This window comes from Melozone crissalis, unplaced genomic scaffold, assembly GCF_028551555.1.
Source record: "Melozone crissalis strain CALT ecotype California unplaced genomic scaffold, PUWL_Pcris_2 ptg000027l_1, whole genome shotgun sequence".
In the NCBI taxonomy this organism is placed as follows: Eukaryota; Metazoa; Chordata; class Aves; order Passeriformes; family Passerellidae; genus Melozone; species Melozone crissalis.
The window spans coordinates 41,989,203-42,014,498 of NW_026535805.1; the positions used below are offsets into that span (position 1 = coordinate 41,989,203).

The following is a 25,296-nucleotide window of genomic DNA, read 5'->3' on the forward strand; positions in this document are numbered from 1 at the left end:
AGACTGTGTCACTGAAATCTGAGCATTCTTTGGAATACACTGCTAAAGTCTACAGAAGCCTCAGTCACACCAGTATGTTGCTGTGATCATGTGGAGTGGCTGACAAACTGCCTCCTTTCCTTATGTCTGCTGCACATGTTACAGCAATGCCACTAGAAAAAGGTCTTCTATTTTGATCCTCAAATAAGATATTAAAGCAATTATTATAGAATCAAAATAGAGGCAGATCTGTTTAATGTTGAATTTAACAAAGTTTGCTAAATCAATGTACGTATTAAAGACTTGCTAAATATGACACAATGCCATTATAATACCAGTCTAAGTATAAAATAATGAAAAACATGACTTAGGATTTTCTCCATTTTTCCATAGCCTAATCCGATCAATAATTTTTAGTTCAGTTACAGAAAACAGAACCCCAGATGAGTCAGAAATTAATAAAAATGTTATACGTACCATATCATTCACACAGAATCCAAAATGCAACAGTATGAGCAGTAAATCCATCTTCAAATTTATGGATTTGCACAGTGTTGACTTGTAAATGCATCTTTTCCTAACATTGCCACTTGATATTTGTACTTGTGGAAAGATAACTGTGAAGTGGTTCACCTTTTAAAGAATGCTGTTCCTTAAGGCATTCAGAATACTTGGAGATAAGATATGAAGATTAGCTACAGAAAATTGCCCACAGAATGAATTGCAGTTTAAGAATAAATATATTCACTTAACGAGGGGTGTATGTGTGTGTGTGCAAATAATTCATCCCAAGACAACAACATTCCTAAAATTTAAGACAGTTCATAAATACAGTGTTTAAGTGTTTGACTTGAACCCTAAACTCTTTTCCCAAAATAACTCCTGGATTAGATTCCATTTTCCCATCAGTTTGTTAGAGAATTTAAGTCACTTATCATAGAAATTATGCATATCATTTTTGTTTGTTACTCATTCTTAAATTTTCACCTGGTAAACAATAAAAAGTGCAGCAAGAAAGGGACAGAGTGTGAAACTTCCATTTTTCATGCCACTTATGCCAAAAATTACTTCAGCCATTCTACAACAATGTAGGTGCAAGAAGACCCAAGTCGCTTAATTTCAACATCTGGGGCCGAAAAAGTAAAGGTCTGTAAAATCCAGCACGCTTTGCAGCATTTACAAAGAGATGAAGCCTCTGTGGTAGTCTGTAAGCCAGTGTTAACACTTCCTTTTCTTGGTAATTTGTCATGCGCTCGCACAGGTGGAACACGAAGAGGAGGAAGCACAGCAGAAGGTGCTTGCTTGTTCTTGTACAATTGAACCTGGCCGTGGCTGCCTGCCCTGTTAGCACCCTAAATTTGCTGTGGGTTTTGTCTGAATAGTGCCTTTTCACCTCACCATTTTATTTCCTTTATTTAACTGTCTGATAGTAAGGGTCCTATTTTATTTATTTGCTGGTCCATTTTATGTTCTTTTGTTTTGTTTTTGTTTTCTTTTTGTTTCTGTGGCTCAATTTCACAGATCAGTTCCTTGAGAGTAGACGGGGAAAATATTTATGTCAGACATAGCAATTTAATGTTGGAGGTTTGTATGTAATACAAAAAGTTCTCTCCATTCTCACGGGCTGCCAGGCTGCATGGGATGGGAGGTCACCTGCAGGCTGTTATGGTCACACTGCATGAAGTGCATGGGGAAAACTGGCTTGGAAATGTTGCATGTTGCCATTCTAGTTTCTGAGTTTAAACAAAACCCAAACAAATGCAAAATACCCACAACCAACTCTCAGCTAGAACACTGAATGTCAACTTGTGCATTTTTGCTAAATGTTTTCAAGGTGACAACTGGGAATAATAGCCCTGTTTAGATACAGCAGACACATGGGTGCAATTCATAATTCCAAATGGATTTTTGTACATTGTACCTCAATGTTTGCATAATCAGATGAGTAGAGTTTCCAGCTTTTGCCAGTTTAATCAACCTTCCTCAAATACATTAGCTGAATAGAGTTAGTAAGGGGCAAGCAGTAGAAGTATAGGAAGCTAATTCTGGTTCTGACACTGGTTTTAGGAACATTGAAAAATGATGCAAGGATCAGATATTCAAAGGGAATGTTTGGATATCTTTGGAAATATTTGCTGGGTTTTTTTCCTTTTCAAATGAAAGTAAATTTTGCTTCCTTAAGGTTGGTTTTCATTGCAGATGAGCAACAGCAAAGAGCTTTGAACAGTATATTCATGTGTAGTGCATTGTCACTGAAGTAGAGATTTTTTTATTATAAGAACTTTCGTATAGATTGCTGATCTCGATTATTTTATCCATCACTGTAGTTGTTATTAGTATCATTTAACTTGTGGTTAATAACTTAAGCTAGTAACTGAAGATATTTTAAAAAATCCTACAGCTGTCTTTATTTCATTCGTCCAGATGGGGCTATAAATAATTCCCTTTGTCACAAAAACAGTTTTTAAAAAAATCATTTGTTTTGTTCAATAATAAGATGATGTGTGGATCACAGTAACCCAACTAATGTTTTATGGCTTTTTGCAGCTTTTTGATCACTACTGAAACTTTGCTTGTGTATAACTTACTGAAGCACTGAAAGTGTGCATTGCATAACTGTGCTTTGATCAAGTCCAGGAAATGTGCCTTGTGTCAAGCCAAGACAGGTCTCAAAATAATGATGGGATTGTTACAAGCTTCATTTGTATAATAGAATGCCTTTGGCATAAGATTTTACTTCACTTAGAAAATACAAACTTTAGGGGGACATATTTTAAAGTCTCATTTGTTAGTCCCGGATGAAAAGTGGTCCTGTGACAATACAAACCTACAGAGTTGCCAGAAGGGGAGAGGTTCAAATGTTCAAAATGCATGCTGGTTTATCCACAAGGTTAGGAAATGGATGTACAGCAGCACCAAACCCTTACTGGGGCTGAACATGCAAGTGAAAAGAAATGAGAAACTAAGGAGTTTGGGGTGTGGGTTTTGCTTGATTTAATGTGAAGCATCTTTGCATTGCAATCACTGACAATAAAAATCCTAAACCTAAATGGTAGATTTTAGAACGTTCTGCTAAAAAGTATTTAAAATCCTTGTAAAAAATCCAGATTCTTTGCCTACATAATTACTTCTGCTTACATTCTTTTGAAAAAGCTTCCTTAATAATTATGTCTGCATTGATAATATTTCATGTCAGTCTTCAGTCTTTCAGTTTTTTACTAAAAAGGGATCTGAGGCTTAAACTTGAATATTACTATGGAAAACTACTGAAAAAAATATTCTTGTGTTAGAGTGAGCATAAGCAACATGGGCTTTTCTTGAGACCTGGAATGCTGGAAAGAGGACAAATGTGAAAGCAGGGTGAAATCTGCTTCTCTCACAAAATCCAAGGCATTGTGTTTAGAAGACAATGAATTCATAAGAAAGCTAAGCATATATATTTTTGTCTGGTTACTAGAGCAGTTACATTTTGGCATAGCTCTTGAACTTTACTTCTGCCCTGTAGCTGGTACAAAGTGAAAGAAAACCTTGTAGTTATTTGATCCAAGGTGCTGCAGTTTGGCCTCAATGGTCATGAGAAAATCCAGTTCCCACTGTGGTGTCCCCTTTGGGGGGGACTGGTCTATGGAGGTGCAATTTAGATCATTTTCCTGGTACTGGCATGCACAAAAACTATTCGTACTTGTCTGTCTGCTGTCAGGTTCTTAAAAGTAGAATTGGCAGGTAACGGGTTTTAAGCCTTTAAATCTGATTCTTCCAGTAAGTTTAAGCCTGCATGAGAGGCACGATGATGTTGTGTCTCTGAAGCTAAGCAGGTGTTAGCTGCTTGGATATTTGGCCTTGTAGTATTGTGTTCACAGATGTAAGTATTTTTCATGGAGCTCGTAATATCAAAAAAGATGCATTTTTGTTCTCTTTGGGTCAAACTATTCTTTCTTACAGCTGTGCAGTACCCTGAAACGCTTGTGTCTGGTCTTACAAATTTTAGGCAAAAACAAACAGCTCCTGGAATTTATTGTTTCAAAGGACTAGTAGTGTCATGTTTTGGATGAAAGTAGATCTTTGCTAAAACCATGTACAGCATTATTTTCCTTTGCTTTAAAACATGGAAGAAACAGTACATGAGTAAGACCTTCACTACGAAAACAAAACCAGAAAATCTCGATCCCTTATAGTCTTAAACATTTTTATTTTGAGGCACTACAAAGGAGATGCCCATTTCAGACACAAGGCACTTTTCTTGGTTTGGCTGCTTCTATTTCTTTTTTTTTTTCCAATTAAGTTTGCTTTTGTTGTCGTGTTTTGTCCTACTTTGTTTTATGTTGCGGGTTGCTAGGACCTGGATAAGACCCAGGACGACTTACTGAAACACCAGGCTAGCATTAGTGAGCTCAAGCGCAATTTCATGGAATCCACTCCCGAACCACGCCCCAATGAGTGGGAAAAGCGGCGTATCACACCTCTGTCCCTACAGACACAAGGGGTATGTCACTGCCCACACCTGTCTGCATGCCTTCCCATACAACCCTCCATGTCATACAGCAAATGCAGTTTGTCCTTCAGGTTAACACTTTATTTGTCTGATGTAATATTTGTTTATACTAAGTATACATTAACTTTTTTACCATTACTATTGGACCTGACTTTAAAGAGTGGGTGGAATTTTATTCTTCTACATGAACAACTGAATTAGAAGAAAACAGTAGTGATGGCAGCATTTCCCTGTCTGTTAAAGGTATTTTAAAATTCATGCTGATTTACACAGATTGATAGAAATAATTTTTCAGTGACAGTAGAACTTTTCCTTCCTTTTCTGTATCTTTATCTCTTCATAGACAGCTTGTGCATAAATACACACTCAGTCTGTTTTTTGTTTCAGAAGGATTTGATGTGATCAGTTAATTTACAGTGTTGACTTCAGGACACATTTAATGTAGTTGTTAAAATTTACCTATCTTAGTCTTTAAAAGTCTGTAAGATAAATTCATCTACTTCTCTCTACCTCTCCTTTCTGACTGAACTTTGAAACAGCAGTGTGGAATAGAGTTTTCTACAAATATTGCCCTCAATGCCTGTAGCAAGAAACCTAGCCAAAATTCTTATGCTGTTGTCAAACTTATAGTTCTGTTGGGTTATTGACTGTTTCTTTCATACAGTAGATGAGTACATCAGTCTTTCAAAGAAATCAGTTTGTTGTGCTGTTGTCCTTGTCTATCACCATGGTTCCCACCTTTCCTTCCTTAAATGTATTGTTGTCCTATCCCCTTAAATTCTTCAGCTTTCTTTTAGTCCACAGAAAAGTGAGCTTTCAATTAAGCAGGCCTGATGCTACAAAATTATTTTTGATAATATGACATTATTTCAGTAAGATCTATAAGCTATCCAAACTGTGAGTATGTACATACAAAGAACAACAACAATTAACTATGCATCACTTCTTTAGTTTGTTAATTTGTGGTTACTGACAAGAAATTCCTCAAATTTCTGAGTAGTACCTTAATATTTCTACCTATAGTGTTATATGCACAGGTACAAATGTTGGTCATAGATTGAAACAGGCATTCATATAAAAGTGTTTAAGTTAATTTTTATTATATGGTTGTATGTATTTTCTGTGTTGATTTCTTTCTCTTGAAGTTGAGGCCCCTGCAAGTTACTTTATATCTGGTGGTTTGGTTGGTTTTTTTTTGCTCATCTAGTATGTTCTGTCACTTCCAGATGATTTGATTTTACGTTTATGTATAGTGTATATCTGTCTCATTGCTTGTTGATTTACACTGGCTTTATAAAATGAAAACCAAATAGAAAAAAGGAGACCACATTTTCCAAGTGAAAACACTGCCTGGGAAGGAAAAACAATGGATTACAATGCCATGGACTGCTGGAGCAAAACCAGAGGAAACCGATAAGGTGGCTGCCCTGAAACCTGCTGCTCTTTTTGCTGTATCTGCTGTGGGCTAGCTTGGTGGCTTGGGCACTTCTTTCTTTTTTTCTTTTTTTTTTTTTTTTTTCCCTTGAAGGAAATAATTTTTTCAAGCCAGTACTGAAAGGAGAATGTTGAGTTGTAAACCAGGATCTCTCTGTATATGTGCATAGATTCACATATATTCACATATATATGAATGCCAGCAATGTTTTACTTAAACATCAGACTAACCATGAAGTTCTGAATGGCCACTGAAAAAGAAACCTAGTGTTTCATTACTGTTCAGTACTGGAAAATTGCTGTATTTGATGTGTCTAGGATGACAGCAAAACATGTATTTTCTTTCTATACGGAAATAGTTGCTTGCAGTTATTTGACACTTCACACAAGAACTTTTGCTTTGTATGTTCACTATGTAATGATTATTCAAGTCACTAATGCTGTGTAAGCAGCTTCATTTCAAAAGCAACCTGTTCTGAAAACGTCTGCACTTCTGTACCTCTCTTTTTCATTAAGGAAAAGAGGAAGGCTTTGTCCCTGATAACATCTATGCAATGAAAAGCTCTCTTACCAGTGGGACTAGTAGCAGTTGATAGTGATGATGAGCAATTGTGATGTTCCTTTTTTATATCACTTTTGGTCTATTAGGTTAATGTGAAGCTGGCACATATTTCACTAACATATATAAATATGACATTTGGGGAATTGTGTTTCCATCCTGAATTATTTGTTGATGGATGCCTGTTAATCCTTGCCTGTCCTTTAGGATAGCTGAATAATAGATTAGAATTATGCAGGGATACCACTGCTAATGTTCTTTTTCTTCTTTTGCTTCAGCGAAAATGCTTACAAGTAATTGTCTGTGTCCTAGAAATGTTATTTTGAGTACATCTCATTTGTGTGACTATACTTCTAGATCCACCACACTCCTGCAAGTGCACAGCATCTGTGACTTAATTAAACAAAAACTGACACATTGATATGTATCGCAAATAGAAGAAATATTTCTATTTTATGGATACCCAGAATATTTTTTTTCTTTAATCCATCCCCCACAGCTTGTAAACAGTATTTCATGTTGGACTGTATGACTTTTTACAAGAAGAATTTGCCACGAATTTAAACACAGGCTAATACAAAACTGATGAATTCTATCTATAAATTTAATCCTTTTTATTAAATGCTCCAGGGAACAGGGGTTACATTATGAAACAAATTGTGTGACTGGGGTTTTCATTTTGACAGACTGGAAGACCCAGAAAGTTGAAGGTGGGAAAATGCTGAAAGATGGATGATGATATGTGCCTGTCTTTAGTTTTATATATATATGGGGCAGCAGGGATAGAGATGCACACAGACCACCTGCCACACAAAGATTTTGGTTTTCCCCTGCGGGTTTTTTGGGTTTTTTTGCTTCTTTTTACTTTTTTTAGCGATCAGAAAGCAAGGTACCAGAGTGCAATGAAAAGAGGATCATGAACATTTTTGCTTTTTGATGTAATCTGTTAATAGACGAATGTTTCTTGGGTGGAGTAATCTAGGGAAAGAAAGTAGGAATAACAAATACATCCCCCTGTTGGATATTCAATGTTGCATGGAGGCAGATTAAAAAACTTGCATTCCTGTTAACTCTTCTTAGCCACCATTGAAATAAACTTTGAATTTTAGCGTAGGAAAATTAAAAACCGAGTTAGGGGTTCTTTTTCTTTTCCCTTCTCTGTTCTTCTGCATGCCATCCGCGCTGTAGTGTCCGTAGAGTAGCACGGTGTAACCTCTGTCAGTTCACACTGCCCATCCCTGCTGGCACGGGCAGCGCCCAGGCTGTGTGCATGGCACCTTTCCTCTGGCGCCTGCTTCTGGCATGGTTCTCTGCAGTGCCCTTCGGGAAGGCTGAAATGCATCTCATGAAATGTTGTCAGCATGTCTGTTTTGTCCATGTTACGCATTTGTACGTTGTTGGTTTTTTATTTTAACCACTTTTACTTCTAACTTCTTACCAGAGCTTGTGGAATGAAATCTGGAATAAAGAATTGTAGCTTTTTCAGAGTCATGTACCCACGTGAACTTTCAAAGTCTGCTTAACCATACAGATTTCTAGCCCTACAGAAAATAGACCAGATTATGAACATATGCTTTAAAGCAATGTGTCACCTTTCATGTATGTTTGAGAAATACAAGTTTTCCCACTGAAATGGGAAAGGCTTTTTCAAAACAGATTTTTAATCAACATGAATTCGCTTAGCATATTTAAGTATTAAAAAAAAATATATATATATAATTTGTTATAAAGTAAGAAATATTTTATCATTTCAGCGCTGTGGGTATGTATTCTAAGCAAATATGTCTGACAGCCCTACAGCTCTGATCAAGTTGGGCTTTAGAAGGTATCAGAAATGGATTTTAAAAGGGGAAAAAATCCCAGTAGTAAATACGGAGTTACCAGCTAAGTAAACTGCGCTGTGTGGGGAGTCCGTGTAAGTGTCGGTGTGTAAGTGTCGATGTGTTCCGTTCGCACGGTGTGTTGTGCGCGCTGGAGGCGCAGCCCCAGCTGTGCTGTGTCCCCGCTGTCCGTGCCTCTGCTCCTGCTGTCACGTCTCTCTCTTGCAAAACCTCTCCTCTGTAGGTGGCTGCCGCTCCGTCCGCCGCTGTCTAATTCTGTCCTTTCCCTTCTCTGACCCGTCTAGAGCCTGGAAGAGGAGATAACCTCCATTTTGTTTAGTAAGGAGCGCTTCGGCGCCGGCACCAGCGGGCCCTTCGCCGCCGCCAGCCCGGGGCCAGCAGAGGGCGCTGCGGGGGAGCAGACGGGCGCCGCCGCGCCGGGGCCCCAGGTGCTGCTCGGGCGCGGGCCGGGGCCCGCCGGGGACGGGACGGATCCCGCCGGGACAGGGACAGGCACAGGGACAGACACAGGTCCGGGCTGCTCCCCTCCGGGCTGCTCCCCTCCGTCCCGGCTGCCTTAGAGCGGCGTGCCTGCCTCAAAGCGTAACTCTGCACCTGCAGCGCGCCAGAAGCAGGGAGGAATCAGTGCTGGGCTAAGCTTACGCTCCGTAGGTGCTGCGCTAGGTAAACAGCCATAAAAGCTAGGATTAAGTCACAGATGGTGTGTTGGTTTTTGTATGCCTTTCATTTGGGCTCTTAATTTTGCTGCAGACTGTTCACTAAATGTATGTTCGAGTAAAAAAACCTGACACCTTAATACATCATTTACTGCGGGCTTTCAGATAGCTGTCATTATTTTGTTATGGAACAAATACTAGTAAAGCTGCTTTAATATCATCCTTTTAGCTCCAAACTGAATTCTTATAGGACCTTCTTTTGTAATCATGTCTTGCTATTCTGACAACATACTACCCTAAGCAGTCTTCCTCTCATTATCTATTAAGTTGCATAAAGTAATAGACCAAAGACAAACAACTAATAAAACCTTGCAGTAATGCCCTTCTACTGTTTTTTAAATTATGGCAAACTGGTAGTAGAACATTATTTTTTCTGTTTACTTTTGTTTAATATTATTTATTCTTAATTCCTGATTTAACTGAGAGAAATAACTGCCTCGGTAGCATCACTGGCTACTACATTCATGCTTTTTATTTTCAGGCTTTCATAATTCAATTCTTACACCAATAATAATTTCCATAGTTCTTACCTACTTTTGATTGAATATTTAGATGAAGTGTAAGGCAACTAGCATCTCGCAGTGAATATGTAGCATCTCTCTAGTATCATGTGTACGCATTCTTAAAAGCTTGCTTGGAGGTTGTTGCACTGTTGAAAAGGGTTATGCATTGATTATTGTCCTCTGATTGCTTTTTGTTTCACAGAGACATGCTTCCAGAGCAGAAGGGCCTTGTACTGGAGTCAGCGATGCTGATAAGGTTCTGCAGATTTTTTCCATGACTAAATTTGGCTCTAACTCTTCCAATCCATCTTCATTCTTTCCTTCTTTCTTTTTTCAGTTAACCATCACAATCATCTTTTGTCTTCCATATGACATGAACCAGCTATTGGCTAATTTTATTTTCATCATTTTAATTTATTCATATACTCTTCTTTTGTTTATCCTCATCCATGTTTTTTGTGCAGAGTTCACATGAGACTCTGGACATAGTGGAGGAGAAGAAGCAGGCAGAGTTTGGGATAGAAGAAACACTAGTCGTAGACGAAACCAACAAAGGGAAAATGCAAGTTACCACTGATGCTGGGGAGACATGTAAGGTGGAGCACGTGTCAAAAAAGGACTCTTCGTCATTGCCATCAGATAGTAGCAGCAGCAGCAGTAGTAGTGAGAGTGAGGATGAAGAGGTGGGAGAATACCATCCACATCATAGGGCAATTGAGGAAGTCATCAGGGAAGAACAGGAAGAAGAGGAAGACATGAAAAGGAAAGAACACGAAGAAAATACGCAGCACGTGGAAGCCATACCAGAAGGCAGTAAACTAAATGTACCAGTTGAGCACACACAAGTTACAGCTGAAGATTTGGTCCAGGAAAATACAGTTACTGTAGCTACAGAAGAGAAGAATTTGTCAGAGCAAATTAAGCAAGATGTAGGTGAAGAAAAAGAGGAGGAACAGCTGAAACTCAATGGAGATGTGTCTCATGTTGACATTGATGTTGCACCACAATTAATTTGTTGTTCTGAGGTAAATGGTAGAACAGTATAACAACTAGATTAAGCAGACCTATTTCTTGGGGTGAAAATATGCCTGCCTTTCTTCTCCTATTCCTCCACGTCTTCTGGCATCCAACAAGATTCAGATCATTTGGAAGGGGAAACCATTGATGAGCAGTGAAATTCTGTCTCCCTCAGTTATGGTTTCTGACTTTTTGCTAGAACTGAGTGAAAATCACCAGTAAAGGCAAACCTTCCGAAGACTGAGATCTCTTTTTTTATCTCCTCCATATTTTATATGCACATACGTAATGTGTATTTATTATTTACGTGTTTCCAGTGTTTTAAGTCTTGTCTTGTCTATTTGTCAACTGTTTTTGACAAGTCCATGACATGTAATTGTGATTGGAAAACTATTGCAAATTGAAATTAGAAGGCACCTGTCAGAAATTTTTGTTTCTTTTTTCCGCGTACTCACTGACTACTTTTCCTGCCTTTTTTCCCCTCATTCAACAAAACAGTATGGATTTGTAGGTTAGAATATGGATGGCTAGAAATTGCAGAGGGTGAGAGCACTGCACTGTTAAGTGGTGAGGCTCGTATCACAATGTTTCTCTGAAGTCCTCTAGTGCAGTAGATATTTAGGAAGCATGCTTGAGTTCCTGTCACAACCAGTTGTTTTAAGCCAAACAAGGTTGAAGAGTTCCTTACTGGGCAAGTGATAAAGAAGCAGAAAGGGAAAAAATGAAAGTCAGGCATGTATGCCTTTATAAATTTATCATGATCTTCTGCTGAGTTTTTCACCAGTTTGGTGAGTTTTTTTGTAGTTCTCTACCTGCTTGTTCTTGTAATGGTGGCAAATTTTTTTTCTTCACTTTTTTAATTGAAACAACTCACATTCTTTCTTTTGTTGTCTTTTGCCTACATAGCTGTTCTGATTAATGATGTGAAAGAATTAGTTTATCAGACTTTTAAAATTTACAAGTTCCCACACTTCCTAAAAGCATAGATAGTTTGGAAAAAGGGGAAGATGGGCTGCTGTGTGTGCAAGCACAAAAGGGTGTTTGGGTTTTTTCCCTGGGATTTTGCCCTATGTGTATTCAAAATCAATATAAGATAGAAGCTGATACATCTAGAAAAATATCAAAAGGCTTTAGTTCTTAAATCTAATGAAAATCTACTCCAATAAGATAAGTAATGAGTTCACTAGCTTACAGACCCCCGGTTAATTGCTTTGTTTGTGATATTGCAGAGAACACCACTAGTTTAAATTGTTGAAGTGGCATTTTAGATAGTAGCATCTTTGTCAAAAGAATTCATTGACTTAGAGAAAAATTTAGACTGCTTAAAATCCAGCTTGCAAAAGCTTTTCTTTTCCAGAAGTAATATATATTAAAAAGTTAAACTTTTATGGAATTTCTAGTCCTGATTTGCAGACTGAGGAGTGATAGGTATTCTCCCAGATTAGTTCTAATACCAAGTTTATCTGTCTGATCTAGCTGTCAATTTCTTTATGCAAACTAAGATTTCTATTTTTTTCTTAGTGATGCTTTTACACATTTTTAGTACACGTGTTGCAGCTTTGTTTTAGCAATTGCTCTTTGGTATTTACTGTTGGCTGAAACACTGAACTTTGACAAGGTTATTAGAAGATTAACTTTTTCTAGAATGTTATGGATATCCTAGAGGGCTGATGTATTAATCTTCATTTCATTTTGCTTATTTATTGCATGCTTTTGTATGGGAAGTCAGTCGAATATTTATCTTACTGTTATGCTTTTCTTGAGCTTTTGGTTGTGTTTTCTTGGTCCACTTTACAAGTCTTCTTCTGTCTTTTGAATTGATTGTTTATTTCTTGCATCACAGCCTCCAGTAGTGAAAACAGAGATGGTAACCATTTCAGATGCCACGCAGAGAACTGAAATCTCCACTAAAGAAATTCCAATTGTTCAAACAGAAACTAAAACTATCACATATGAATCTTCACAGGTATGGTGATGGGTTCGTTTGCAGTCTTCTTTTTATTACAGTTATGTAGATCAACATAGATAATGTCCAAAAATGCTTTTCAAAAGCATATAGTTTTTTCCTAGCAGATAAGATTATACTTTGGCTATGAATTAGCTAAGTGCAGTGTTACAAAATCATATTACTTAAGAAGTTTTAATTTTCTTTTACTATATAAAGACTTAGTTGCTGACTACAAAAATATAACTCACTTTAATCCAGTTTTGGAAACTTATTAAAATATCTCATTTCTCTTGAAAGGAACACATAACTGTGAACATGAATTCTCCAAAGGAATGGGCCATAATAATGGCCTAACCTGACTCTGCAAACTTGGCTGGGTTCTGTTTAGATTTCAGTTCTAGCTGAATTAAAGAATGTGTTTAGTGGGAAAACTGGCCTTTTTTCCTGTGAAAACAAAGTTTTTTAAATGCCAATATACAAAGATACATTTTTTTTTGATAGCTTGATGGAAATGCTGCTGGTGATGCTGGTGTGCTGGTGAGTGCACAGACAATTACATCAGAGTCCATTTCTACTACCACAACTACACACATCACAAAGGTAAATTATATTTCATGTCCTAATTAAAAAAAATACACCGGACCCTCAAAATACAAATTTGCATGAAGTTTTTTGTATATCTGCTAATTAATGGAGGAGAACTAACTTGAAATGGAAGAGATTCATTCCAGGCATGTGTGAGAATTAAATCTTTCTGTACAGGTTTTGAAGACAGAAGTCCTAATCAATAAGCAGGAATAGCTGGGAATAGGACATGTAGAGGGGGAAAAATATGATTAGTGGTTTTTCAGTAGTTCATATAGGCCTTATTTCTGTATTGGACAAATGAGTATGTAACAAAATTTTTACAGGTTCAGCCCTGTCCTCACCCACTGATATCCTGCAGAATCTTTGCTAGTGTAACCAACTTGTCTGAGGTCCACAGGAGACCTGTTAATGACACCAAGATGAACTGAAACAATGTTTCCCAGACTCCATGTTCATCATCCTTGTTCTTCTAGGTTTAGGGTATACTTAAAAACAGATTATTCTGTCAGATTACTTTGCAAGCCTGTTTGGATGCTGAATTATTTCCTCTACATTCCATGCTTGAAAAGGAAAGGAAAACTCAGTCTTAACAGGACATCCCATCTCTTTCATGAAAACATGAAACATGGAATGTTTCGTGCCAGACTGTGTTAGAACTACCAAAGCATGATGATGATTGTTGTTATTGCTAATTTATGCAAATATTTGTCAAATTTTAGGCATGCCTAAATAACACAGTTTTCAACTCCTATTTGAACTCTTAGCATATTTACTAAGAAAATTATAGAAAGCATTATTTATGGTAAAGAAAAATGGAAAAGGGAAACAAAGTGTGAATTCAGGATACTCTCCCCTCCCTCCAAGATACAGAAGTTTTACAACATGAGAGAATTGAATAATAATTCACTGCTCACTGGATATATTTTGTAAAGATTTAAATATTCTGAAGATTGAAAGTCATATGCACAAAATGATAGTGGAAGAATGATGTTAGAAAGTGAGTCACATGAAATAAAGTAAGGTCAGAATTAAAAATACATATGTTAAAAATATGTTTGTTATAAAGACTAGTCGAAAGATCCTTTTCAGACTCCTGCTCCTTTTGGGAATCATTAAGGCATTACAATTTTAGGAAAAAATATTTCTTCAGTGAATTGAATCACAGTTTTGACTGGAAGTGTACATTTTCTTGTCAAGTTCAGATGTCAAATAGTCTTGCTTCTTGGAAGGAGCAATTAAAGAAAATGGTTTCAGTCTTGTCTTCTACTGAAAAGTTACTGGAATTACCATGATGCAGCAGATCCTTATGTTTTTTGAATAAAACATACTGACTGTTGATAAACAGTCAGTAACAAGATTGTTTGAATTTTCTAAGCTGACTTTTTATTTTATATTGCAAACTGTTCATTACTGATAAAGGAACCTTCCAAAATAGTTTTACTCGTCTAATGGTGTTCCTAACAGAGTCATCTTGGCTCTTCCCTGGTCAGTGTAGTTTATTCTTTTCTCATACTCAGCCTGATTTAAAAGGCAAATAATGTTATTTCTGTGAGAATGTTTTTATAAACTGAGGTGTTTTAATCACATAATCACTTCTTCAGAATAAGAAGTGAAGAATAAAAGCACAAAACTCAGCAGTGTGAAATACGTTGAAAATATCTGATGAAGGTCCTTGAATGACAGAACTGAAAACCAGATCATCTTTGTATGATGATGATTATGACTATGGAAAGGCCCATGATAGATGGGTTGAAATAAAAGAAGACTCTTGGAATTTCCACGTTGCCAGATTTATATGGCAGAGGAAGCTGGAATTATAATTTGCCAAACATGGGCTCTAGTAACAGCAATAATTCTCTATTGCTTGATTTTTATCAAGTTTACAGTTACTAGAAGGTGACCAACTGCATAGCTGAAAAAGGAGAGGATGATTTAGCACTGAACACATTTACTACTAATTGCAACTCAGACACAGAAATCTATTTGCTTCAATGGAACAGAAGCAAAGAATGAAACAAGAAGGCTGTGCTTTGTGAAAATACAGAATAATTACAGGGATGTTTTCCTGTTTGTTTGGTTTTTATTTTTTATTTTTCCGACATCTGTAGATGGTAAAAGGTGGTGTATCAGAAACAAGAATTGAGAAGCGCATTGTCATTACTGGAGATGCAGATATTGACCATGATGAGGTGAGTATGCAAACTTAACACTTAAAATGTGGGTTTTGTAGTCTGGTGAGATCTAGATGATGTTTCAGAAATCTGAAGTAAGAGAAAGGTAGAAAAATTGAACAAAACTATAGAGAAAGACCCTGAGGCTGTTAATTGTGGCATAGTTATTAAATAATTGTGTTTTGCCATTAAGAAACGTTTTAAATATATGTGAAAGAAAAACAGCATTTGTAAATTTGCATCATAGATCATGTGAATGGGTTTTTGCTATTTTTAGAGGGATTACTCTGTTTGGAAAAGACCCAGTTTATTTAGTGCAGCTTTTGTACTGGGAGGAAAAACATTACTGAAATAATCTTATTTTGATACACTGATCTGAATAGATGGGAGTCTCTACTGCATTGCTTCAGCAACATCTGAATGCAGCACTCATTTTGATTGAAAGTTTGAAATACATTAGAACATTAAATGCTTGAATGTAAATATTAGGTTTTGGCCAATATTTGTAGAATAATGTGTAACAAAAGTAATCGTTGATCTGCTGTAATTGTCTGTACATTTTATCTCCATCAGTACTAAAGCAGTATTTTACAATATCTTAGTAACTAAGGTTAAGAACACCTTCTATGTGCCAAATTAATAAGGCTGAATTTGAGCACTACACAGGAAAAGAATTGAGAAAAGTCAATTATCTAGTCTTTGTAGTGATGATTACACAGGGTTTTTTAATCTAAGAAACTATAGTAACAAAGGCAATCAACAGTCATTGGTTAATGCAAATGGAAAAGCCTACCTTGCAGTGAAAATATTTCTAACTTCGTGAAGGCTTTTCAAATTAACATAACAGTTTAACTTTTGAATTGTAATATAGTGAGAATTTTCAAGGAATTTATTTTCATATTTTTCTTTGTGTCCAGGAAGTGTATTTTGGCAAGTTGAATCTCTTCTTGAAACTCATAATTAAATGACAGGGCTGCTTAGCGTCAAGCATGAATGGATCTTGTTTGCCTTGACACCGATTCAGTGCACTTCAAATGTCTGGAAAGGTCACAAAACAGCTGTAATATACCAGACAATTCTCAAAGCCCTTCTTTTAATTGTGATCAGTGAATAATGAAGCAAAAAATGAAATTATAAAAAAAGGAAGTACAAAATTCAATTTTAATCACTGAAGTTTAAAACAGCAGTGAGCAGCTTTTAAGAGATTGAAGAAATATCTATCACTTTTCTTAAGTGAATATGAAGCTTCTTAAATGCCCAAACTACATGCTGGATGTTTTTTTTTTTTGTCTACTAGCTCCCTATATTACTAAAATAGTTTTCAATAGGAAAGCAATATTTCAGTGTCGAGTTTTAGAATATGAATGTTTTTATTGTTATTTACCAGATAGAGTCTTACGGTTTTTTAATTGTTTATTGTAATGAACAGCAAATATCAGTATTGTACCAATACACATTATGTGTCCTGTACATATTCCCTTAGTAGGATTTCAAATTCAGTGTCACATAGTAGTTAGGGTGCCTAATGCTGGTGTTTTCAGTCTCTCTTCAGAGGTAGTTATATCTTCTCTCACTTAATACATGTAGCTAGCTCAGGTAATAATAGTCACTTTTCTAAATTATGATAAACCTTTTTGTTGCATTATATTTTTCTTGCTCCTTCTAGTATTTTGAGGGGTTTAGTTGCATTTGGCGTTAAGGTGAGCAGGTGAACTGTTGCTTCTGAGCACCTTCCCGTGTCTTCTGGTTTTTTTCTTGTGTTGGGTTCCATCAGTTATACAGCTCACTGAAATAAGATGTGTAGTAAGATGTGGGCAAGAAAGAGAAAGCCCCAGGTGCTGTTTCACCTGTGATGATTCAGAGTGTGCTCTTATGTGGTTGACTATGATGTAGAATGAAATATTACATTTCAGTTGTAAGGGACTTATGATGGTCATCTGATCCAACTGGGTGTATTGGTACATCTCTTAAGTGATAAAATTTATTAAAATGGGGAGGGATTATAAGCAACTGAATGATATTTGCATTTACACTTCCCTGAATTAAGCTGGAGAAATTTCTCTTAAACTAGTACAAGGAGAAAAATGGGATTCTTGTGCTGAGAAATTTGTTATGATCTTATTCCAGAGTTTCAATACCACACTTGGTGTACACTCCAAAGTATCTTTCTGTTTTGTTCAGGAAACTGAAGGGCACACTTGTTTTTCTGTACTATCCTAAACTCTTGTTCAGGGGTATTTTTTAGATCCTTTGCAGAAATTAAAAAAGTTCTGGGATATAGAAATAATTTTTTTTAACGTAAAATGAGCTAGAAAGTTATCTTAAAACTTTATGGTTACTTTGTTACTTGTTACTTCCTGTAAATCTTGGTAAATTTTTTATATGGTGGAGTGTTTTTTTCTTTATTTTGGGTTTTCAGTTTTGGGAATTGGTTTGATTTGGGGGTTGAGGGATTTACAAGTTCAGGGATTTACAGTTCTGAAAAATTATAACCAAATTTTACAAAGGTACTCTCCCATTCTCTGGCCCCACATGCATGTCCTCTTGGTTTTGTTAAGTTCTGTGTTTCAAATACCTTTGCAGGCCCTGGCACAGGCAATCAAAGAAGCCAAAGAACAGCACCCTGACATGTCTGTGACGAGAGTGGTGGTGCACAAAGAAACTGAACTTGCTGAGGAAGATGAAGACTAAAGTCAGAAATTCTCTTGAGCAAATACTTCAGGTAAGCTTATGTAGATAATTAACACAGGAAAATGTGGCATCAGTTTGCTGTTGCAGTCATGTCTTTTCACCTGAAAAATATGGGGCATCTTTAAGATAGGGATTCCCAGAAGGGTGAGTTGAAACAGGTACTAATGGAAGACTATTAGTATAAGAATTTTTATGTTAGGTCTAATATGACATTAATTTCAGTTGCAAATGTTCCTATATATGTCTCCCAGTATTGTCACAGTACTCTCACAGCATTTTCTGCAATGTCTGGTCAAGTTGTTATAGTCTGTATTGAGGTGAGTTTGGGCTATTTCTGCAAAATATGAAGGATGTGTCACACTTTTCTGTTTACCTGCACACTTATAGTTCTTGCCTAACATCTTGCTTGTTTTGTGGAAAGACTGTGTAGTTTTCAGTAGTGAAAGGACACCCTTGGATGTTTCAGTTTAGTCAGCTAATCCTTAATCCTAAACACACTGAAATTTTTGGCCTTTTATCATTTTCCCAGGCAAGAAGGTAAATGTATTGGAAGCTCAAGTTTTAAAGCCTTTTATCAGTTGCAAAAGCTGTTTGAAGTCATGTTAGTTTGTTAGGCTCTCCTTTCTAGGTTGAGGGGAAAAAAAGGAAAAAAACACAATATGGTTCTCCTTCATGTATTCAATAGAAACAGCAGGATGAACACTGAATAAATCTGCTCTTGCACTCATTATAGACTAAAGTCTTAAACCTCTGTAACCATTTGGGGGTGTAAAGCTTCAGGTTTCCTTTGCTTGTCACTCTGTTGGTATGAGACTAGAGCTTCAGGTTTTTTCAAAATTGATGGTTTTGTTAATGGTAGATTCAGATTCAAGAAAAAGATTTTGTTAATGGATAAATGGGTATATCAGTGGGAGAGATTTATAAAGAAATGTAAAAACCAGTAGTTTAAACCTTCGTTAGGAGACCTCTGATTTTTTACTGTCCAGCCTCTGTATCTGGCTAGAATAGCAATGGTGTTACTGGAACATCTTAAGGAAAATTGTCTTAGTACATCTTTGAGCTTTTAATATGCACTTTGATCAATGTTGATGTAGGGGCAGACAAGGTAGAAGAAATGCATTTTACATGTTATAAAGAAATGCGAGTAGTCATGATTCTTATCCCCCCAGTTTAGTATTTTATACAATGGTGGTTGTGGCCCAGGGACAAGAGACTTCTATGTCCTCTGCAGGCAGGCGTTCCCTTAGTATTGAACAAAATTCTTTACCTAAGGAAAGTAGCCATTATAAATTTCAACCTGCAGCTGTAGCAGACTTGAGCACAGCCATGAAGTGCCAGGAATATATGAAAAATGAGACGCTGACTTGATTCCAAATTTGGTGTAAGCTACTAGAGGGGAGAGTGTTTTTCACATAATCCTGATAATCTGTCGTGTTAAAAAGATGAAATTTATTGCTGTTCCTGAATTGCCTAAAAGCTGAAGATATAACTGTTGAGCATCACTTCTGGGATCCAGAAGAGAAAAGATTCAAGTATCAGTTGAGAGGATATGAAGTGCATCTATTGAATGCTGTTCCATGGAGCATGACTGTTGTCAAGGAATTGGACTCTTCCTGAGCTAGTCTGATCATAGATGCATATTTTCAGCTGAAAGACATAGACTAAAGCTTTAGTTTATTTAATGTACCTACAAGTGTTTCTTTTCTTAACAAGTGGGTAGTAGTGAGAGTGCCTGTGTGTGGATGAGGAAGGGGAGAGCCAATATCCATTGCCAGATGTTGACAGGGATATGGTCAGTTAAGAGACTACCCGTGGTGGGGGAGTGTTGGGGCAAGAGCTTTTCACATCTGCTTGCAGAACTCTTGGATCTCATCACTGTACACATAACCCTCCTGAGAGTTTGTCCTGAACTCCTGCTGTGTGCAGTAGAGAGCAGCAATGTTGAGTGCCATGGAGAATATGGGGATGAGAGTAGGATTGCCTGCCCTCTGCCTGCAGACAGGAAGTTTATCCAGCTTCTCTGTCAAAATGGTTCCGATTCCCTTCCTGACCTCGTACAGATTGTGCTAGAGCTGCAATGTTTGTGTTGGTCATGTGTGTTCAGACAGTATTTTCTGGCTAGTTTTCCTCTGTGCTTCTCAGCATGTAAATTTACATAACTTTTCAGGATGTAAAACACAGTAAAACTGAGTTGGTCTGCCTCCAGAAAATTTCTTCACATTTGGTCAAATTATTTTGTGTTTGAAAAAGAAATTAATATTTTTTTTCATAAATGTACAAACCAGGAGAAAACATGGGTGACGTTCTGAAGTGCTAGATGAGCACTCACCTGGATATTCATGTAGTAGCATTAATACTTTTTAAAATTGTTTTCACATTGGATAATGTTAGAAACGAAAAATAACACTGGAGGTGGAGTTGCTTGTGAGGGAGAGTTGGGGAAAAGCACCAAAAATAAGAAACACTGCACAAATGCAGTGTTTTTTGATTGTACCTTTATTTCAGCATTCAGTTGGGTTTGTTTCATGCCTTTGTTGCTTAGTGACACTGAAAATGAGTATAACATGTATGCTCCAGTTTGAGTTTAAAAGCACAGGGGAGGACAGGGAACTGTACTGAACTGTGGGATGGGGGGGGTTGATGAGTCCCCACATCACATAAATGTTCTAGAAGGCTTGGAAAAATGCACATGAGTTTTGTGAGAGCTGTTTGCAGTAAGGAGAATGCCTGTGGTACACAGGTCCCTTGGTACACAGCAACATTAAACGTGCATACTCAAACCACCCCTTGCATATTTTCAGCACTTCCATCACAGGATCGAAGGTAGAAAGATACACTGAGACAGCAGAACAGATGGTTTGGATTTGCAGGGTTTTACTAGTCTGTGTGCTACCATCACATTTTGAATTCATTATTAATCAGTGTGAATTTAAAGGTCTTGCAAGCAGGGATTGCCTCTTCTCTTATATGTGTGTAGAATGTGCCAGGTTCTTCATGCTACCTCAATCTTCAATCAGTGTTCAACACAATATATCCCATAGAAGTAATTACATCATTTTAGAGGGGACTGGATCATGGGAGGAAAAAATTATTTTGGCAGGTTTGCACCACGTTTCTACATTAGTGACCAGCTGCAAAGTTGATTCTGTTCCTTCATCAAATATTTAACTACTTTGTAAAAATTTTATTGGGGGAAAAAAAAAAGCATTCAAAGAATTCCTTCCATTGTCTGAGGGGCTTTTTTTTTTTAATTTTTGAGAAAGATAGATATTGTGGAATGGTTGTTTGCAAAGGAATGGAGTGTGTCAGTTGTTCTTGTCTGAGTTTGTCAATTGCTTTACAGGTTCCTGGTCTTCAATGCTTGTGAGAGAATAAAAGAGGACATTTCTCCATGCTACTTTTGTGTCAGACATGGAGACTTGTTTGACTGATGCCTTTCAGTTAAACTTTAGGGGAAAAATTTAGTCATCTAAACAAAAGAAAGCCCCCTGAATTGCCTTGACTATCTGTCAAGAGCCTTTTGCTCTCCTGTGCTAAGGCAATGGAGCCATGCAATGAATTTTGCATAGTTGTTTCTGAGGCAATGAAAGCTCTGATGACTACAGCAGTATTCTTGGTGTAGACTTGTTTTCTCTAATAAAAGTAAAATATATTGCATTCTGATTCTGAAGAATTACTGATTTGAAAAAGTATCTTCCTTTTTTATTTATGTTCTAGGTTGTGGATTAAAATTTTCAGTAAACTGCCAAGGGTTTGCAATTAAAATAACATTAGAATTTGGGAAGAGAAGAAATGCTCTAAAGCAAGATGAGTACTTGGAAAAGCTGTAGTACTGTATGCCTAATGACTGAAGGGGGTTTTGGTCAATGCAGCTTTTTTTAAATTAAATAAACTTCCCTTCTTGTAAAAAAAACCAAAGAACCCTGCATTGAGAAAGTTACTTTCTGATTCTGATGTGACACTGACATAGTATCTGTTAGAACTGTTTATGTAACCTTCCATATAATTTTTTCTTCCAGAAATATAAATGTCACTGACCACGAAGAACTGTAGTCATTCCAAGTCATCATGACTCCACTGAATCCACCAAGCCTAGCAACAATGACCAGATGTTCACGACTTAAATGCCAATACCAAACTCCTTTTAACATCTTTGGTCTATATTCCCTTACAGTCTTTCTTGTTTATTTTTATAACCACTTCTTAACAATCTTAGAGTTTTGTTTTTTTTTAATGAAGTTCTAGAGGGTATGATCTTCTTTTGCACAAATACTTGTATTTTTGGAACTGATTCTTAATTATATGAAAGTGAACAAAAGAAGTCTGGAAATCATTGTTCACTGGAGTAGGTAATAATTGTGCAGGAAGGAGGATCTTTACTAATTTAGATATAGTTTTTTCAGATATTTCAAGTGAAATCTCTTACTGGAGTAATTTACAGAATTTTTTTCAGATTATTCAGGTAAATATATGATATCACATAATGAAGTTTTTTATAAAAATAAAACATTTGCTAAAATTTGAAAAAATATATTTCTTTGGATAAATTTTATACTGGTATCTCTGTAACTCTTTCTTTTCCAAGGTTCTCCTCTCTGTGGAGCAGAGATGGTGTGGCAGTCTGTAGAGGAGAAGGAGTTGCAGACAGATTTCTTCTGACTGAGCACTGTGTTCTTTTTGCACTTTGGTGCCAATGCTCAACTTTTTGCAGACTTTTTGCTGTCTGCAGCATTCCAGATAAGGAAAGAAGGAAGAACAAAATATCTTTCTCTTTTTCCAACAAGAGATGATCTAGGCAGCTTAAAACCGTAGTGCTTTTTTTTTCTTACCGTGTCCCAATTTCAGTACTTCCATTGTTTGGATACATGTGTAGAATGCTCGCTTGCTATTAAACCTCACTGTGTCTCCATGTTAGAACTGACATTTCTGTTACAGAGAAGGTATATGTTTCACATGCTTCCTCTAATGGTTAATGCAGGTTTTTAGGCTACTGAATAAAAGATGTAAGATGAACTCCACTCATGAAGTAGTACGAGAGTACCATCAGTTGAGACTGCCGTGGCAAAAACCTGTTAATTATATTGGGGTTTATTTTTAATTTGTTCTTGCTGGGGGGTTGTTTGTTTGGGGTTTTTTTTGCTGTTGACTCTGTGTATAGTGAAAATGCCAAATTAGATTTATAGTAGCTTAAAGTTGTATTAAGTGATATTTTGCTTTCTGTAATTCTGTTATAAAATAAAGTTGTTTATTCTCTGTATGGCTTTTGGCACTCAGACATAAGCTTGGAGGATATTTGAAGTGAGCAGATTACTTCTGAGAACTGCAATTTTAGAGGTCACAGAGCCTTAAAAAACAGGGATTAGTGCAAGTGGTCTGCAGGGCTGCCAGAAGGGTGGCACAATTGCCTGGTACTTAAGTACCAGTGTTTTTTAAACATTTTCCAATAAAGTCCTGATTTCTGTAGTTAAAAGAAGAATCTTCAGCTGCCTAAAGAGAGGAGATTTGAACATCACACTGGAAGTTGAAATGCCCCCCAGTCCACAAGTGGTTCTACCGAGTTCATTGAGATAGGATCTACTTTGGTTTTCAGATAACAAAAAAAATCATAAGACTTCTCACTACATTTTCCTTCACTTCTGAGCAGTGTATTTTTGGTGCTATTCTCAGTTTAGACGGCTGCCATCTGTCAGCACGCTTGTGTGACAGAAGTTCTCGTTGGCTTTGGCTCTGCGTCGTTTGGGTAACGTATGACAACAGTAACAGAGATGGTAATTTCTGTTCATGTGTAGTCATTCTCAACTGCATCCACATTACCTGGGGAATTAGCAGGTAGCAGTCTTACCTGGTTTCCTTCAAAACCAGAGATATTCTTCTTTTCAAAAAGGGGGAGAGAGCCTCATCCAGTTTGATAACAATGACACAATTCTGCATGAGTAGGGAGGTTGTCAAAGAAGTGGCAAGTTTGGGATATGTAAATGTAGGTCAAAGTGGACACACATGCATTTACAAGGATGTCTCAGTGGATTTTTCCTACAAAAGTGTAAGAAAAAGCTATATAAAAATCTTTAAGGTATTTTGATATGGTGTAGTGTTAGTTGCAGATCTCATTTGGTGGGTGGACAGCATGTTGCTTGAATTCATTGATTTTGGATTGGTCTGATTAGTTAGTAGATCAATATTGGTTTAATTGCACTGGTATTTAATCCTTAAAACTGCAAATATAATATTCTTGAAATAATATTATTTTCACTGAGATATGTCTTTCTTCAAATACTAATAGAACCTTTTGTCAGTTAAAAATTAATAGTATTTTCAGGTCAGCATAGTTTGTGCATAGCTGTCACTTGCATTGATTAAATATGTACTAATTTAACAGCCATTGTCATACAGAAAAGCCTAAGCCCTAAGTGTGATCAGTCATAAAAATAGTCAAGGTTTACAGATTCAGGTTGTATGTAATTATTCAAATTATCTGGAATATTGTGCAATTCTGAAGTCTCATTGTTACCTTTTTATATATAATATACCTACAGCAAAAACTACAGCATGCAAAAAAAGAAATTGTTCTCAAGGCACTTCACAAACCAGCTTTATAATACATGGGCAATTTCAAATACAATTACAGCAATTAATTCTGCTTAAATACTTAGAAAAGTGAGTCATGTGGGTCTTACAAAAAAACACTTAATACATCTTCATTTTTAATAATGATAACTTCAGGGTTCATAATAAATGTTGGACTCATTCTACAGATTATTTCTCAGATAAAGCTTTTGTAAATGGCAGGTATGCAACTCCAATGAAAAACTTTAAACAAAAGGTTTATTGCTCAAAGCAATGAGGAACTATAGTACAAAGTGATTCTTGAAGTATTCTTCTATTTGACAGTCCAGCTGAACAGCAACTTTTAATTGGGCCACAGAAGACATCAAACAGATGGAATAAAATATTGACTACACCTCTGGAAGATGTGAAACTTTTGATTTTCAGGCTGCTCAGTTGTTTGGGGCTTTCATACTGCACTTAAAAAAAAGATAGCGCAGTAATATTAATACAAATTACAAGCATTGGAAATGCTGTGATAATTCCTGTAGTGTTAAAATATTCTGTTTGGTTTGAGGCAACTCCTACCAGAGTTTTTGAAGGTGAGTCTATATGAATGTCTCTGCTGGGCCAGGCTAAGTGACTAGCTCTCCCAGATCTCTGAGGCTACTGGTATTTGCCTTGGGGTGTGTGTAACTATGATTGCTATATTAGAAAGCAGCACTTTCCCAAATATTCTTCCAGCCTCGAGCAATTTTTGAATACTTGCTGATGTATCAGTCTTTATCAGTATTTCTCTGCCTCTGGATTTTTA

The 25,296-nt window shown here is 36.7% G+C and overlaps 1 protein-coding gene across 6 annotated transcripts in view; it reads left to right on the plus strand.

The window, feature by feature from the left end:
* EPB41L2 (erythrocyte membrane protein band 4.1 like 2) overlaps window positions 1-23,196 on the plus strand; it is a 108,227-nt gene extending 85,031 nt beyond the window's left edge. For 2 of the 6 annotated variants that reach the window (XM_054280521.1, XM_054280522.1), the window contains exons 14-22: window positions 1,501-1,563; window positions 4,316-4,462; window positions 8,590-8,733; window positions 9,727-9,780; window positions 12,385-12,507; window positions 12,991-13,089; window positions 15,186-15,266; window positions 17,832-17,970; window positions 21,959-23,196. In XM_054280521.1, coding sequence (XP_054136496.1) covers window positions 1,501-1,563; window positions 4,316-4,462; window positions 8,590-8,733; window positions 9,727-9,780; window positions 12,385-12,507; window positions 12,991-13,089; window positions 15,186-15,266; window positions 17,832-17,939 — 819 coding nt within the window. In that variant the 3' untranslated portion in view covers window positions 17,940-17,970; window positions 21,959-23,196. Of the gene's footprint in view, window positions 1-1,240; window positions 1,274-1,500; window positions 1,564-4,315; window positions 4,463-5,784; window positions 5,890-8,589; window positions 8,734-9,726; window positions 9,781-9,988; window positions 10,550-12,384; window positions 12,508-12,990; window positions 13,090-15,185; window positions 15,267-17,831; window positions 17,971-21,958 lie in introns of all 6 variants that reach the window. The other 4 variants (XM_054280526.1, XM_054280523.1, XM_054280524.1 and 1 more) reach the window with 4 other exon arrangements.
* The last annotated feature ends 2,100 nt before the right edge of the window (window positions 23,197-25,296 follow it).